At 47.8% G+C, this 16,797-nt stretch overlaps 1 protein-coding gene across 1 annotated transcript; it reads right to left on the bottom strand.

The window, feature by feature from the left end:
- Positions 1–1,615: 1,615 nt before the first annotated feature.
- LEMD2 (LEM domain nuclear envelope protein 2) lies at positions 1,616–13,997 on the bottom strand. The gene is made up of 9 exons (XM_065740296.1): positions 12,606–13,997; positions 11,472–11,512; positions 10,693–10,768; positions 9,433–9,509; positions 8,715–8,794; positions 6,244–6,389; positions 5,124–5,225; positions 4,938–5,040; positions 1,616–3,784 (listed from the first exon to the last, which is right to left on the bottom strand). The coding sequence occupies exons 1-9, from the start codon at positions 13,960–13,962 to the stop codon at positions 3,634–3,636; spliced, it is 2,133 nt and encodes a 710-aa protein (XP_065596368.1). The 5' UTR covers positions 13,963–13,997; the 3' UTR covers positions 1,616–3,633.
- Positions 13,998–16,797: the final 2,800 nt, after the last annotated feature.

Genomic DNA, 16,797 nt, shown 5'->3' on the forward strand with positions numbered 1-16,797 from the left:
TGGAAGCAGGAAATGAAAAAAGATAAAGGGCAAATTTTATTTTAGATTCTTTGTTGGTACGCATTTTCCTTCCCAACAGTGAGGGGATGTGATGGCTTTTTCAGCCCACCGCCCGAGAGCCGATTTATAGAACCGTCATGCTTTGCAAGAAAGCAGGAGTGTAAGCAGAGCAAGGGAGGGACGAACCCACCTATTCCCTCTTCTCTGAGTGGATTGGGATTCTGGGAAAAGTGCAGGTGTCATAGAAACTATCACCACAGCCTGCAGGGAGCAAGCAGGAGCATGGCAGCGTGAAGTCACCTTCTCTGCTGCCAAAGGACATGAGGGAACCACAGTAAGCAGCCTGGGCGTGTGCCATCACACCAAGCCAAAGATGCTTTTCTAACCCCAAGAACACAGGCTGGTTGAGAGCACCTAGGCAGGTCCTGAGCAGAGATGGAGCCTGGTGCTCCCGTTTGTTCCACACCTCAGCAACAGCTCAGTGCCAGCGGAGCTTGGACGAGCATGGTGTGCACAACCAGCACCTCTCACACCAGTGGGAACCCAACCCTTTGTAATCCAGACCTGTGTGGTGGGATTGATGAAACATCACTGCCACCAAACAGGAGTGAGTCAGCCCTGCCTGCTGGCATTACACAACCATGATTCAGAGCACTGTCGCCATCTCATGAGCAGACTTTGAAGAAGTGAAGGCGCACGTATTCTGAGTCACTGACACTCAGGTGAGAGAGGGATTGAAAGCAGAGCCCAAGGACAACTCCCAAGGACTTGCTGCCATTCATGCGAGGTTTGTCCACGTGTGCTCTACTCACCAGGCAACCTTGGAAACCTCAGGTATCTGCTAAATAGTCTGAAACGACTCAGCCTTCAATCCTTGGTATCAACATCCTCCCTTTCATAGGGCTTTGCGATGGCCTTGCTTGAAGAGCCTTAACCTCGGGACACAGGGAGGCAAGTGTTGTGCCCAGGGACAGACACCAGCCCGGGGTGAGGGCAGGAAGGGACATCCGTCCACCCCGAAGTATCCCACGCCCTCCCCACCTTTCCTATACCGACACCTGCTACTTCACATCACGTCCCCAGAAAAGGACCTCGGGATCTGCAGCCTGAGGACACAGCAGCACTCGGGACCTGCAGCAGCTCAGAGAACCAGGAGCTCACACGGGCAGCTGACCTTGCATGGCCAACACACGAGACAACACAGGAAACCCACAATGCTCGAGGTGCCCTTGGTTACCACGGCCTTACTGCTCAGGAGTACCCATCAACCCACTAAGCTAATATTTACAGTTCCCCAATCCTCAAAGCTGTCAATCTCTCTCCAAAACACAGCTGAACACAGACAACTGCCTTCCACGTGCACTGCAAGGGCAGCTATTCCCAAAACACAGATTGCATTTGCAACCAAACGCTTTGAGCCTGCTGGCCCCTGTGCTGAGATCTCCGAGCATCATGAGGATCCACGCCGCCTCGTTAGGCTGTCACACAGTCCCATGCCATCCTCAGTGTCACACTTAACAACCAGCAGCTCCCTGGAGCAGGATCTATTTGATCTGTGTGAGCAAAAGCACTCTGAACAGCCAGCGACTCCTCAGCAGAAATAAAAGGTAACAAATCATTCGTAATAAATTTATTTTATATATTGGTTTACAGAGCTAAAGTGAACGGGTAAGAAACAGCACCAAGCCAGTGAGATTTGTTCTACAAAACAAGTTTAATACAAAAACATGACTGCAATGCTCAAAATTCCTCACTCTGCATTTGGATGGATAAAAAATAATAATAATAAGGAACTCAAAACCTGCAAACAGTTTAAAAAGGCTTAATTACAGAGGCACTGGTGTTTGTAGGTGTCACAGCAGCGGAGACCTCATCACAAGGACTTAGAAGAATTGAGGCTGCCTTCCATTTATTCCCTGTTTAGTGGTAAAGGTGGAGGCAGTTCTTGAGCCTCCTTCTCCTGTTCAAACACCAAAAGCAAAACACGGGGTACCCCCCGTGCCCCTCACAAGGCCTCCCTGCGTCCTGCTCCTGCAGAATCCTGCTCTCCCCACACTCAGCTGATGCCCAGCAGCAGTGATGCCAGGAGCCCCTGCCACCCTTCTGCAGTGGGATGCACAGGAGGAACACCCCACTAAAACCAGCAGGGAGGGGGCACAGATGCAGACCTCACCCCGGGATGTGAGCAGGGACCAGCACGAGGAGCCCACCTTGTGTGTGGCATCGGCCATCTGCAAACCTTGCAGGAGGGTTCTGGCTGCCGAGCAGAGCATGGAGCAATCAGTGCAGCAGCATCAGGGCTGAGGGCAAAAATCCACATCCCACTCCTGAAGCTTGCACACACACTGCTGGCTTCTCTCTGCAGGTTTTATAAGCTTAGGCCAGAAACAAATTTGGTCCCCGCTGTCTCAGTGGTGTCCTGGTCAGCGGTCCTATGACACTGGGAAGAGATGAACAGTATTTTCACCCAGTCCGAGCTGCCACACTCTAGAGATATTTGAAGAAAACAACCCCCCCCCCCAAAAAAAAAACCCAAAAAACAACAACAGTCCTTTGCAGGACGTAAAAACAAACTGAACTAAATTTCTTAGATACAAAATACAATGCCTGTGGCATGAACAGAGGACGGATCACCGCTCCTTCTACCTGCAGTGAGGCTGCAGGACCAGGACCTGGCTGCCCCCCTGGCATTGTACACCTCTGCTTTGACCCACAGCACACACATTGCAGCTGCCCAGGATAAACAAGTACATTCAGCCCCAACAGACATTCCAAAGCTGCTATTTAATAGCCCATGAAGCAATCCCTTTGGCTGTGGCCACAAGAAAGCGCTTTCTGAAGCCTTCTACATCCTTCACTTCCCACCCAAAGTTCCCCCTCCCAGCCCCCAAGAAAACATAAAGCACAGAGTTTGCAGACTTAAAAAGTGGAACAGGATCACAACTGCTTCTCTCCACACCCCCATCCCAGCCCGAACCACCAAGGCACGTCAGGCTGCCCTCCTTCTAAGACTGCCTTTGCCTGATTTTCATTTCTTCTGTTATTTTTTCTCCCCCATTTTTGAAGGGTGAAGCGGACACAGATACTCTCCCTGTTGGGAAGCAGTAAGTGCATTGCTATCGTACTGCTATAAACAAACAAAACAAAGCATCTTAACTGCCACCCTAACGTTCCCATGGGAAATGTCAGCCTCCTTCCCTCACGCTCCACGGTGGATGTTGCCTCCAGTTGGCTTTTGCAGAATTGAGGTCAAATTTTTAGAGCCTAACCACTGTCAGAGCAAACTCAGGTCCTTCAATATTTAGGTACACTTTTTTTTTTTCTTTTTATCAGGTTGCTTGCCTACAGAAGCCAGATATCTGCTGGAAGGTTAACTTTGGTGTGATTCTAGCTTCCCACCAGCTCAAGCCCATCTTCTTTCTAAGCCAACATTATTGCCCTGATTTTTTTGTGTTTTTTTTCGTTTTGTTTTGTTCGGTTGTATGTGAAGATTTGCAGAAAGAAGAGCAAACAGATACGTGCAATCCCCAACCCAGGGAGGTTACGACCATGACCTGCTCTTTCCCATCACCAGAGAAGGGACTGTTCCCTTGCAGAGGTCCTTTTCAACAGTTGCTCTGCTTCTGCTCCTCTTTAGTGTTCTGAATCTGAGACATAAGATGGCTGAGTCCATCTCCACACCAGCATATCCTCTCCTGCTACTCTGTGTGACTCTGTCTGAATCCGTGACTCATTTGAGGCCAGAAACTCCACAGCTCTATTCCAGACCCGCTTCATTTTTTTCCTGCAAAAAAAAACAGCAACAAGAAGAGAAATAAATTAAAAAAATTATATTCTCATTGTGCCTTCCTGCTTACAGCAATTGTAGCTGTTGATCAAGCTAGTGCAAGCTTCCTGTGCAGACAGTAAAGGAGATTAAACCAGAATTCTAGTTGAGAGGTGATTTCAGCCCAGGACGTGAAAGCACAAATCCTGCCAGTGGGGAAGAGGAGACCTTCTGGCAGTACAGTCAATGACTGCCCTGAATTTCAAGCCTGATTCATATTGCAGAGGGATTCCATCAGCAAACTGCCCCCACCTTTCAATCTATGAATACAGGGATCTCTTAGACAAGGGAGCATCAACTGGAGTTCCATCCAGTTTTCCATCAGTGTCTAGTAATTGTAGGCACCACACACACAGATATCAATCAAAACCAGCTGAAATAACTCCTGGTTGTGCCGTGACTGATAATGAGGGAGGATGTTTAAGACTTGTGTAGCGTTCTATGCTGTCTGGAGAACAAAGTGTACACAAAATGTAAAAGAAAACATTCTTGTAAAGATGAAGCACGTGGTACATAAAGCACCACAAGCCAGGCTGCAGCCCTCCTGCCCCACCACCTGTGGAAACTTGACCACACCTCCATTCTGAAAAGGCACCAGAACCAGACAGCTTGCTGTAGCTCCCATTTAGAGCTGCCTAATCTGAGCAGGAAACTCTGAAGTCAGACTGTGTACAAAATCACTTCAGAAGAGCCTCCCAAAACCCCTTTCAACTCAGGGAAAGGTTTGTTCTGAGAAGTGCAGCACCTGCCTGGAGAACAAGGTACAATGGCTGAGAAACAGGATAGCATCCTACATAGATTAGATGAAGGAGAAAAAAAAATAAGATGCTCCAGGCCCAGGAAAAAACAAAATCCAATTACTGTGTGATAGGACAATGACAATATAGCAGTGTGATGGCAAAAAATATCAGCCCTAGGACTGTCACATTAATCTGCAGTGAGTTAATATATAGCCTGGGTTTTATCAACATCCTTTATGAAGTGAAAGGCCAGACAGACTCTTCTTGCTTCCCATCAATTGTCTGCTCGTGGTCTGTCACCCAGTAACTACGGTTTTGAGCACAGTTGAATAACATCATGCTGACAACCCTCCTTAAAGAACAAAGCTCACCTGCTCTGAGGAGGGATGAGGCTGTCCCGGACATGCAGAATGCCAACATAGGGGTAACGCTCCAGGTTCCGTTCCCACTCCTTATAGTGGTCCTGGACAACAGCTGGAGGGAGAAACAAGGAGAGATTTCAACACTGCAGAGAGCACAAGAGCACTGCCTGGGTTTACAGAGATGCTGGACTCTACCTATGATCTTCTTCACCATATCATACATGGCCTGCTCCTCTTCCTCCATCTTCCGCCAGCGATACCGAAAGAAGATTAGGATCCCCCACAGAGTTACCAGACCTAAAGGAATAAAACCAAACAAAATTCAATACTGGCATACTCAGTGCTAAGGGTTGCCTTTTTCACATCTCTCTGGAGGCAGTTTTCCTCCTCCCTGCTATCCAGGCCAGCCTGGGACTGAACACAAGCAATACATTTTGCTCACCACAAGAGCTGCACGGCACTAAACTGCTGGTACTGACAACACCTGCAGCACAGAGCATGTGAGGAGAGGTGGTCAAAAGGCCTCATCACAGAGTTTCCTCCCCCTGCCAGAAACCTCAGCACGACCATGGAGCTCTGATTCTCTAAATCCCAGAGCTATCTCTCTGCTAGAGGCCTCCCCTACAATAATCACTTAGGAAGACTGTCAAGCTCCACTGCTCTGAAGATAGCTGCTTGATAAGGAGATAAAGCCTGGGGCTGCAGTGCCAGCCTAAAATTCAGGAGATCTAAATTGAAGGTTTAGCACTGACAAATGTCCCTGTTACAACATGAGCTAACTTTAGCATCTCAGCCTCTACAATAAACATAACTATTCCCTTTCACCCCCACCTTGTCTAGCTAGATTATAAACTCCTCTGCCTAGCTCTCATCTCTCATTATCACCTCACTCAGTAAGACCTCTGTCTCAGCTGGGGCGTGACAGACTCTTTCAATAAAACCTATAATACTTGAAAGCTGTAAGTCATTACAGGAGAGTCCAGAAGACTTTGTAGTTTAGTTTAAGAAAAGAAAGAATAAATGAATCTTTTAGGTAGGTTAACACACTTATTTTGCAGACCACAGTAATGGGTACTCGAGGAATACTCAGGGAGCTAATCAGCTTGCTGATTTAAAGTGTTAAGCACTCAGCACAAGAGCAGGTCTACAGGTCTCTCTCTGCTGCCAGAAAAAGGTTAATTAGAAATTAACTCATTGGCAGATTTATTTCACCTCTGCTAGTAGCTTCATATGGCTGGAAAAACGTGGGGGTACACGCATGTTCATCTCTACAACCAGGAAGGAGAGAAGCCAATTAGAAACACTGACAACTTACTCCAGAAAAACAGTAAAAGGTTCATGACAGCAGTGATCACTGCCCGACGGAAACGGCACCCGAGCCCCATCTGAGGATGGGCTGATTCGAGACAGACCACCTCCTCCACTCTGGTAACCGGTTCGGAGAGGTCTCTGCCTTTCAACCTGATGGGAAGAGGCAGAAAATCTTCACTGAAGAGTGCAGATGCTCCAACTGCAGTCTTTAATCAAGAGACAGAGAGCAAACAGACTGCAGATGCAGTAACTCGTTCTACACGCCACACAGAAAATACACCAACATCTTTGCACCTCCTCTTTCCAGAACATTTTGGGACTGGCTGCTTAGCAAGGACTGGATATGGCTTTAGAAAAGGCAGCGGGGCTGGAACTCCCACTGGCAAACTGAAATCTCCCTCTGCAGACTCTCTGACAGTACCTCTCAGCGTGCAGAAGATTAAACTTTAAATTGGATTCCCACCTCCCAGCACAGAGAAATGGAAATGTTTACTGAGTCACTCATCAGCAATTGCAGAGAGAGCAGTTGAGGGAGACTGCAAATGTCCACGGAGGCTGTGCTGTTCTCCTCAGCAGAGATGAGCATAAACAGTTTAGCTAGAAAAGTGACAACACATCAACTGTATCTGCAGTGAGAAATGGACACACCCTCAGAAAGCATTCACGGCAAAATCGATAACACATCCTCCTGCAAAATCACTTGTACACACCTGCTGTGCTAGCTGAGATGCTTTTAACTCACTTCTTGATATACAGATCTACACCGATGTGGGCTCCTTATTAGATACTCTAAGCCAACATGCATCAAGCAATCCAAGTGAGAGTCATCACATTGAGAGCAATTAGACTAAAGGGGATTTCATTTTTTTAAGCTAATTCATTCCAGGTTTTCAACGAATGACTTATTAGACAATGCCATTTTCTCTGTTTCTTAGTGCAGATCTCACCAAGTGCTGACAGCTTGTATTTGGTTCCTGGATTCTACAGCAGCAGCAGCAGCACAGTTGTTTCCCACCCCTTGTCTTACAATCCACATTCCATATTTTAAACATGCAGCAGAACCACTGAGAGCAGAGCTCATTTCCAGTTCTGCCTCTCAGACTGGCACCCAGAAAGCCAATCCTGCCTAGCATCTGCTGGAAATGCCGCCCTCACGTTGGTAAGCATGCTGAACACTCACTCTGCACACCATGCAGACTTGGTGAAAGTAGATCCATTTGGCAAACAGCCCATAAAACAGCTAACTATGAAAATTAAAAGATGAAAAATGAATATGTTATATTACGGGGCTCCTGACACGAGCACTGCTCTGCACAAAAAACACAGATTTTAAAACTCAGGATCCCAGCCCACAGGGAAATCCAAAGCTGCCAATAGGAAAACAATGTCTTGTCCTGGGAATTTGCCCACACACCAAGAATCAAACAGCAGACAGTCTGACCATTCAGCCACAGCAGCAGCTGCAGAACTCTTTTTAGGACAAGTAAATCAAGCAATAGCTTCCACACAAGCTATGCCTACAAAGCTCTTGCATTATTGCTGTTGCAATATTCAGCAATATTAAAATGGAAAGAAACGTTAGGCTTCGGAGTTAATGTGGAGTGGAGGCAGCTCACACTTCCCAGAGGCAGATAATTATGTCTGTGGACACAGCATGTCGGCCTTTCATAAGACTACGGCCTGAACTTGGTATTTTTCACCTGAAGAAATGAGCAGTTCTGCCATTTCACATGTACTGAAGCAACTGATGGGCAAGAAAGCCAGGACAAAAAGCCTCACTGGTGGCTGACCAAGCTCCTACACAGTCACAGCCTGTTGGCTTTGACATGTCCTGCAAGTTCTGTTGGAAAGAGAGCTGACACTAAGGAACAGATATCATTCAACAATCTGTTTTCTCCTCTCCTCCTCGCAGATTTATTTTCTCCAAGGGATCCCAAGGCACGTGGGCTGTTACCTACTGAAGAGAACACTCTGCTGACCTATATAACCCAATCCCTTTGCTGAAAGGGTGCAGCTCCACACAATACCAAAGCTCTGTTTTTGCTGAGAGGTATTCAATAAAAGAGTCATCTGGGGAACAGAGAGTACACAAGCAAGTTTAGCAAGCGTACTAATGTCCTAAGACCACGGGCAAGACACCAGAACCACCACTTCTAAGCCCTGCAGTAAGCACAACGTAAAGTTAACAGGCACAACATCAGACTTCTGCTTCATCTGCAAAACACTGTGTTCATGAACGTGCTGTCCCCCGTCCTAAGGGTTGGGAAACACGCTCAGAAGGAATGCCTGCAGTGGCCAATCTGTTTTAGGACCACACGCTTTATTTGGAAGCTCGCCTAGGAAGCACTGACAAAGCAAGTCTCTGATTACCTCCTGAAATCTAATGAAGCTTTTTGTGCACACCACACAGGATATCAAATTACACATCAACCAACGCCGAGGAAGATCATCGTGGAACAGCAGGCTTCCACTCACCATATTCCTAAGTCCTTGTTACTGTTCAGTATCCAGTTAAGGGCAGCTTCAAACTTCTGTGGGGAGCCACCAGTTATATTCTGTAAGAAGAATCCCTTAGAATGTTAGTCCCTCATTCATTTAAAATACTGAATAACATTATTTCATAACAGTTATGCGAGAGCTTACTCTGTGTGGTCTGTCCCCAGGTTAATTCTTAACATAATTCTGCAAACTGGAGGGAGAAAAACTAAATCTGAAGGTCAGCCTGGACTGAAATCTTCTGACTATGGTAGATGATGCGTGAAGCACTCTGTAAAATAACACTCTCCCAGACTTAAGACTAACCACTAAATACAACATAATCTTACTGACAGTTTACCATGAAAGAAATGGAATGCTAGATCAAAGCAGTCTGTCTTCTGACACTGAGGGGTATAGAAAAATCTTTCTTCTGCCCATGCCTCAATCCAGGGAAAATTCTGGTTTCACAAGACTGATGACTATGGCAAAACAACAAACCATTAAGTTAGATTTACAGGGGCAGAATCAGAGATGTAGGGGAAGATTATTTTCAAATGAACTGAGAACAGGACTGGCCAAAGGGGAAACCAGAGGTATGGGAAAGAATCAAAGCAGGATAAGGAAGTAAAATAGATGGCAAATTGCTTTACTATCTATTATTTATTGCCTTGTAAGAGAATAACGTTACAACAATAGCTGTTCACAGCCTACTCACCACCACGTGGTCCCTTGCTTCACTAACCCAAATGCATTTGCTGTTTAGATTCTCAGGGTTTCCACATTCAAAATTACCTGTTTAAAAAAAAATTCAAACAGAAATAATGCTTAGTAGAAAAAACCCTTGACAGTTCAGAAATAGACTCAACTGTCTGGAAATGCTATCCTTTAAATCCAGCTACAGCTCTGGGCAAAACGATTGCAAGGTGAGATTTATAAGGTAGGCAGGTAAGATTATGACTATTAATAAAGCACTCAGCCACTGGATATAGGTGGGGAAAGGGCAAGCAAACCTCATGCTTCAGTGTGTGAGCTACTCAACAAAGAATGAGGGGGGGAAAAATACTACTTCTCACTTCCACAGAATACATAACTACCTCTCTGACATAACACCCAGCAGAGGGGCTTTCCACTGAGCATCAGACACTGCAGTGTTGAAGTGTGATCAACACACAAAATGCTTCTAAGCCTATATGCCCAGGCAGAGGAATACTGCCCACAAACTCAGGCTTCTAAATCATCCTTCACAAAGCTGACCAAGCAAATGTTTGCTGAGAGACCACGTAAAACTGGTACTGAAGTCTGGAAAGATCTGGAAATCCTGTGAAGTTCAAGAATTGAAAATGTTAAGGTCTGAAATCTAGAAAATGGAACTTCGGCACTTTTATGATTAATATTATTATGCATCTTGCAGAAAGAAAAGTTTTCACTTGTCTGCTGAACTTTCTCTGTCAAAAGAACACTGGTTATGAATCAGATTGGCACACGTGTAGTAGAGAGTGTCCAACTCCTGCATTGGCTTGGCTCCTCAGCCAAGTGAGCCTGTCCTGATCAGCACAGAAAACTTACAGAATTCACATAATCCACTGAGACATTTCAGCAGAGAGCTGACAATTTCTTAAGCTGCTTTGACTCCCTTTGTAACGAACACACTGATTTACACTTAACTGGCTCTGAGCATCTTGAAGACAATTTCAAGATGTCATTACAAAAGAACCATGAAGCTAAATATTTGTACCTCAAGCTCCCAATATATCAAGTGCAAAGAAGGACCACTCCACAAGAGAATGGTGATATGAGAGCATTAGCAAAGCACTACTGAGATTAAAAATAAACACACCTCTTTCTGGTTTTCTATTACCTGACTTTCTCAGAGCTCTTTGAGTAGAACTGACTGTTCCATAAACCCCTCTCTTCAAATTTAGGTTAAAAACGTCCAGATAGCTGAGAGTGCTTTATAATGACAACTGGAACTTACCAGCTTGTATGGACAAGTAGTTATACAACTCATGCAGCATGCTCATCACAACATCCTTCTGTTTGGCTTTGCAGAACTGAAAGTCAGAAACAGGTAACACACATGAACAGAGTGGCAGCAACAGGGCAGCAGTCAGACTAGCCAGAAATGTCACGATGAAACGCCAGAAGAGGGGTTTTGGCTTGGTTACACATCACTAGTTCATAATGAACACACCTGCAGCACAGCTACAGTTTCTGAGGCCAAAGCAAGCTGGCACATTGGGTAAAAGTGCCACGAATCCCCCAGCTCACAGCCCACACTGCAGCACTCCAGCCATGCCCTTAGACAGGCTGCATCAACCAGCTCTACATGTCCCAAATGTCACAAGGGATCCACCATAACTCAGAATCCAATAAGAAATTTTCTCTTTCCAAGTAATGCACTATGATAAAAACGAGGCTTTGCAAACACTTTACAACTGCATTCAGGAAATGAGCTGGATTAAATGCTGCATTGTTAAAGCTGAATGCAGGTAGAGCCTCTTCAGCAAACCCTTATCACTCCTGTTACAACTATTAAAGAAAGTGATTCACATAAATGGGAATTTAAAGTTTTATCTTTCAGAGTCTTACATACTATCCTAACTTAATCTAGCTCATTAATTCCAACTCATCAAACTCCAACGATAAAACTCATAATTTCACAGTGATCTGATACTAGAGGAGGCTTCCCAGAATAATTACTCTTCTGTGAGAATCCCACCCGCAATTCTTGAAGATAAATAAATGTATGCTTACATCATCTGTTCTTTTGTCACAATCCACAGGCAAGAGATTAACTACGGGAGAAGAAAGAGAGTTAGCATGCTGCAAAACAAGAGCAATGATCAAGAAAGTAATTATGGGGTTTTGTTTGTTTGTTTTTTTAAGGACTCTGCTTTCAAGTCTGATTCTGCTATTCTTAATCTTACTCTACACAGTACCTGGCTATGCAAACAGCACATTCAAAGCACTGCTCTGGCAGGCAGCACCAAAAGCAGAAGAAATAAAACTGGTTTTATACCAGACTGCAAATGATGAACTCTGTTCAGCTGGAACGTAAAAACTGAGGTATGAATATTTTAATAGCACTGAACTTTCTCAGCACACAAATATCACCTGCTGCATGTCATGGTCATCTGAAAGACCATGGCAACAACAATTTAAATCAAGTATCTGCAGGGCAAACACAGGGAAGTTATTTCAGCTGGAACTGTTAGTTCCACAAATTACAGCCTCTGTTTTAACAGCTGCCTCCTGCACCAAGAGCTGGATATGGGCTGGCCACAGGTCACAGATCTAGGTGCAGTGTGCCCAGCCTTAGGACTGGCACCTTCCAACCCAGACCTCTTCCTTCAGTACAAAGTCATGGAGCAGCATTATTCCCATCTGCCCTAGCTGAGAAACTCTGCTTTAAAAGCAAAAGAGTGATGGGGAAGCCCTTTTCCATTCCCACTGAAGCTCTGTCACACTTCATACGCAGAAGTACCAATTCAGACTCTGCACTTCCACTGCAGACAGCACAGAGGCCAACGAAGGGCTGTGCTTTGCAGGTGCTAATATTAAAACACAAAACAGCCACACAGGTGTTATACTGTATTATATAACAATATGTGTATAGATATAATCACAAAACACTTCTTCGGCCTGGCAAGAGCATCAGTCTCCATAAAATAAATCAATAAATAAATAAAGATTGAAGAATTGAAGGCAGAAGTAAAAATTAAAAATAAGAAAGCACACACTGGTCTTATTTGCAGTGATGAACAAGAATAAGGGGAGAGGGAAACGGAGACGTCAAGTGAGAGGATGATATATCTGATAGTGATGAAAGTAATAAAGGGAAACAAAAGCAAATAAAGTTAAAAAACATGATTAAACCAGTACACGTACAGTCCTCCTCACTCTGGTCAAGCCAGCCTGACCCAATCATCTTCACCATGAGGATGCCCAGAAAAATCAGCAGCAGCACCAAGCTGGCGAGGCAAAGGAACTGGGAAAGGTAGTACTCAAGGCCTTTGCACTTTCCTTCTGTCTGCTGCCTGGGGGCTGACCGCAGGAGCTGAGTGCGGGGTGTCACCACTGCAGCCGAGGCATCCCACCGGCTGCCCGAGGCCAGCCCCGTGTCTCTTGCAGCCCTCCATGGCAACCGTCGGGTCAATCCCTCTCCCCAGCTGCTGGGTTTTGTCTCTCTGTCTGCATCCCGCCGAATGCTGGACGACAAATTCTCATCTCCTGCCTCAAATGGGTAGCTCAACCCACTACGTCCTGCTGCGGTTCCCCAATGGGTGCTGGGTGCCACCTTGTTCTCCCGTCCCCACCAGCTGTTGGAGAAAAACCCCTTCCTTTCCGCCTTCCTTTCCCCTCCTGTCTCCCACTGTGCTGGGGAGTTCTGCCCTACAGCCCGCCCTAGCGATGCATCCCAATGGCTCCTGGCTGTCATGCTCCGGCTTTCATCACTGGAAAAGGGCGTGGAGCTGAGCCTTCCACTTTTGCCTGCGGATGTACCCCAGGACGACATGGAGCTCAGCCCTCCCACCCCATCCATGGATGTCCCTAACCCAGCCCTAGCACTGAGCCCCTCCCCTCTCTCTACAGAAGTGCTCCACTGGGACACGCTCGGCTCCCGAAACACATCCAGGGACGGCCTCAGCCCACCGCTGTGCCCCTCGCTCCCCTCTGCAGACGTGCTCCACTGAAAGGAGCTTGAGCCCCGATAGCCATCATCCAGCGACGGCCCCGTCCCAGCCCTCAGCCCCCCGCTCCTCTCCAGGGATGAGCTCCACGAAGAAGGGGTGCTCAGCCCCCAGAGCCCATCCCGGGACAGCCCCGGCTCGGCCCTACCGCTGAGCCCCGCGCTGCGCCCAGGGGGAGACCCTCGCGGGTCTCCCCAGGACAGCCTGCCACCCTCAGCGGCCTCCCAGCGGGACACGGGCGCTCGTCCCCTTTCCTCCTCCTCGTCCTCCTCCATCTCGTCCTCCTCCTCCTCCTCTCTGTCGCGGGCGGCCCTGACGGACCCGGGGCTGAAGCCGAGGTGCTGCCGCGAGGGCGAGGCCTGCCGCGGCCTGCCCGATCTGCGGCCCGGGCTCGGCGGGGCGCCGCGGCCCGTGCGCTTCGCCGCCGCCACCTCGGCGCGCAGACAGCTTAGCTTCTTGATGTAGACCTTGCGGGTGGTCTCGGTGATGGGCCCCGGCCGGTAGCCCAGAGCCAGCAGCTCCTTCCGGAGCTCCGCGTCTGTCAGCTCCGCCATGGCCGCGGCGCTGACGCCAGGCCTCTCCGGAAGCACTCTGTCAGCAGGGGAAGACGGCCGCCATCTTGGGGAGGGCCGGCAGCGCAGGTCTGACGGCCATCTTGGGAAGGGCGCCGTGTTTATAAGGGAAGTGCGGCGTAGGCGCCATATTGGGAAGGTCAAATGAATGCGCCGGCATCCTGTGGAGGGAGGGTCGGTGGCTCCGCCATGTTGGGGAGGTCGAGACCTTTTCAGACCCACCACAGGAGAGAGTAAAATGCAGAAAATTAAGTGCAAAAGCAGCCTCAGCAGGGAGCCCCGCTGTCCAGGAGAAAGCAGGGAGCCGAGCTGCGCTCCTCATTCCAAGGTGCAATGATTTTTGACGCATCCAGGGACATGTCTGAGGAGATGGATTGTCCCTCCCTGCCAGCTGCCATGTGTTTTCCTCGTCCCCGTCCTCGCCTTGGGCTGCAGGCTGTGTTGGCACAGTGCTGCGGTCTGGGCAGGATGGGAGCTGGGCCTGAGGAGGTCTGCGCAAAGCAGCTTCCTAAAAAGCCAAAACCAAATGTCAACTCAAAATTTTGGCATGGCTGCAATGTACAGTAATTTTTTCCCCCCCGCCTCTGAAGAAAGTAATGAAAGTGGCTGAAATACACCGTGCAGCTTCATATCAGAATTTAATTAAAGATAATGAAAAAGCGATGATGGATGTGTGCCGCCCGCCTGCACGTCGCCGTCTCCACGATGAGCGGCTGATCCCAGAGCTGTGCCACGGGAGTGGGCCCCGTGGGGCTGTGCCAGAGCTCCGTGTGATCGCCCACGACAGCAGCGAGGGCATCCTTAGGGTCTGACTGCCTTCAACACAAGGCTCCGTTTCCCCTTTTTTCACACTCGCTTTGCTGTCACAGCCTTTTCATTCAGGGCAGCGCATGAGGCTCGCCTTGCTCCTCATGACTTATGTCAGAAAGCAGCAACGAGATACTGAGATTTGCTAATCTCGTTAGCAACAACAAATGTACACTTAGGAGAGGCCAGGCATGCTCGGTTCCGATGGAAGTGTGAATGTGCGAAGCTGAGCCTCCCCTGCTCGCTATCTGGAAAGCACAACTGACAGCTAATAGTTTGCAGTGGTGTCAAATGTAAATAGAGAAGTAGAATATGCTCTCAGCACAAGTTTCTGTAAACTCACAGCTTTCGGACAGTTTGGAGAAGCTCTTCTTGCTTAGGAGAAAAAGAATAACAACAAAAAGGAAAAAAAAAAGGAGAAGAAGAATTAAAAAATAAAAATAAAAATAAAAAGGACTCTCTTCAACTTCTTGTGCTTCTGGAGGTCAGGAAAGCTGCACCAGGACAGAGTCTGTCCCAGCAGCCCCATTGTGTGGCCTTCAGAGCGGAGAACATGGGAGTGGGGTTTGAGGACTGAATAAAAGCTGTGATTCCTTTGCAGGAGGAAGGCTGACAGCTGGAACAGACTGTGGAAAGAAATCTACTGCCTCTCTCACTTCCTCCCTAGCAAGACAAGCCTAGCTAACATCACTGCCTTCCCTGAAGGAGCTTGGATATCATGGAGGAGAAAGCAGAAAGCCTTCTGAAATGACAGAGCCCATAGTCCCATGGAGAAGCACCTTTTTGCCCCTATTAGCCTGCACACGATGCTGATGTTGAGGCTGATGGCAGAGCTTCTGCTTTGTGCAGAAGGGACATCATCCACTCAGCTCTGGGCAGCAGCAAAAGCTGCCAGGCAAGCACAGCCCTGCTGATGCCACAGATGGGCTGTGATGCTCAGAGATCCTTGGCTGTGGAATGCCTGTTCCCAGCCCACGGTTGAAATATCTTGGCTGTAAATAGCCTGAGATGACTGTGGGAAGATGGGACAGCAAGGAGGGGACAGCCTCCACCTTTTCTGCTAGCCCGGAAGCTGCCTTAGGCCTGCTGGCAGTGACTCAGCTATCATAGGGAAAGAGCAAGCATGCTGTGCCGTCTGCTTCTCTTTCCTCAACTACAAAGGCAGGACTGGTGTAAGCGGAGGGGTAGAAATAGCTCTGCACAGAGTGCCTGAAGAGGGGAGCATGCTGCATGCCCCGAAAAGCATGGCAGCAGGTGGACCTTCCCATCCCTTATGGAGGGGCTGCTGGAGAAACCGCCGTCCCACCCACACTGCTTAGCCCTGGCATTTGGCCGACAGTCCTGCATATGTCACTGGGGGAAGTGTCAAATCTTACTTGAGAGCCGACTGTGCTGATTTAACACCCTGTCACTCACAGCCGCTGCACAGGTGTGACCCAAGAACACTGATTCTTGTCCCCTGATCATATGTCATATCCTCAGCCTGCTGAGCCTCTTATTAGGCTAGAAAGTTGGTGCCACTTTCTTTCTTTTCTATCTTCTTCCTCCTCCTCCTCCTTTCCTGCCTCTCTTCCTTGATTATTCAGTAGCTCATCCCACCATGAGACTGTTATTCAGTTTTTGGAGCAGAAAGATCTTCCTCATCTACTTGCAGGCATGGACTTGAGTGCTGCTGGCTGAGCTGCACCAAAGCAGCTTGCTAGAGCACTGGGTGTACATATACATGCTGTAACTTGGAGCCCTTTTTGCCTCTTAATCAAAGAAATTGTCTTGACTGCAGCAGTCATGTCTGAGATAGGATGGTTGGGTGAGTATCTGCTTCATTCTCCCTACTCAAACCTCTGAGCTCGGACGGGATTTTCTTCCAAAAGCTGAAGGTTCCCTTGTACTTTGGTGCATATTTGGACTGTCCAGTTATTGATGCAGAAAGAGGCTTCATACAGTTCCTGTTGCAACCAGCCATGCATCCCACAGTTCATTTATAGCTGGGCCAACTGGGGAGAGCACATG

Source organism: Cyrtonyx montezumae, unplaced genomic scaffold (genome assembly GCF_038088225.1).
Source record: "Cyrtonyx montezumae isolate F1298 unplaced genomic scaffold, pur_monq_1.0 scaffold_26, whole genome shotgun sequence".
Classification (NCBI taxonomy): domain Eukaryota; kingdom Metazoa; phylum Chordata; class Aves; order Galliformes; family Odontophoridae; genus Cyrtonyx; species Cyrtonyx montezumae.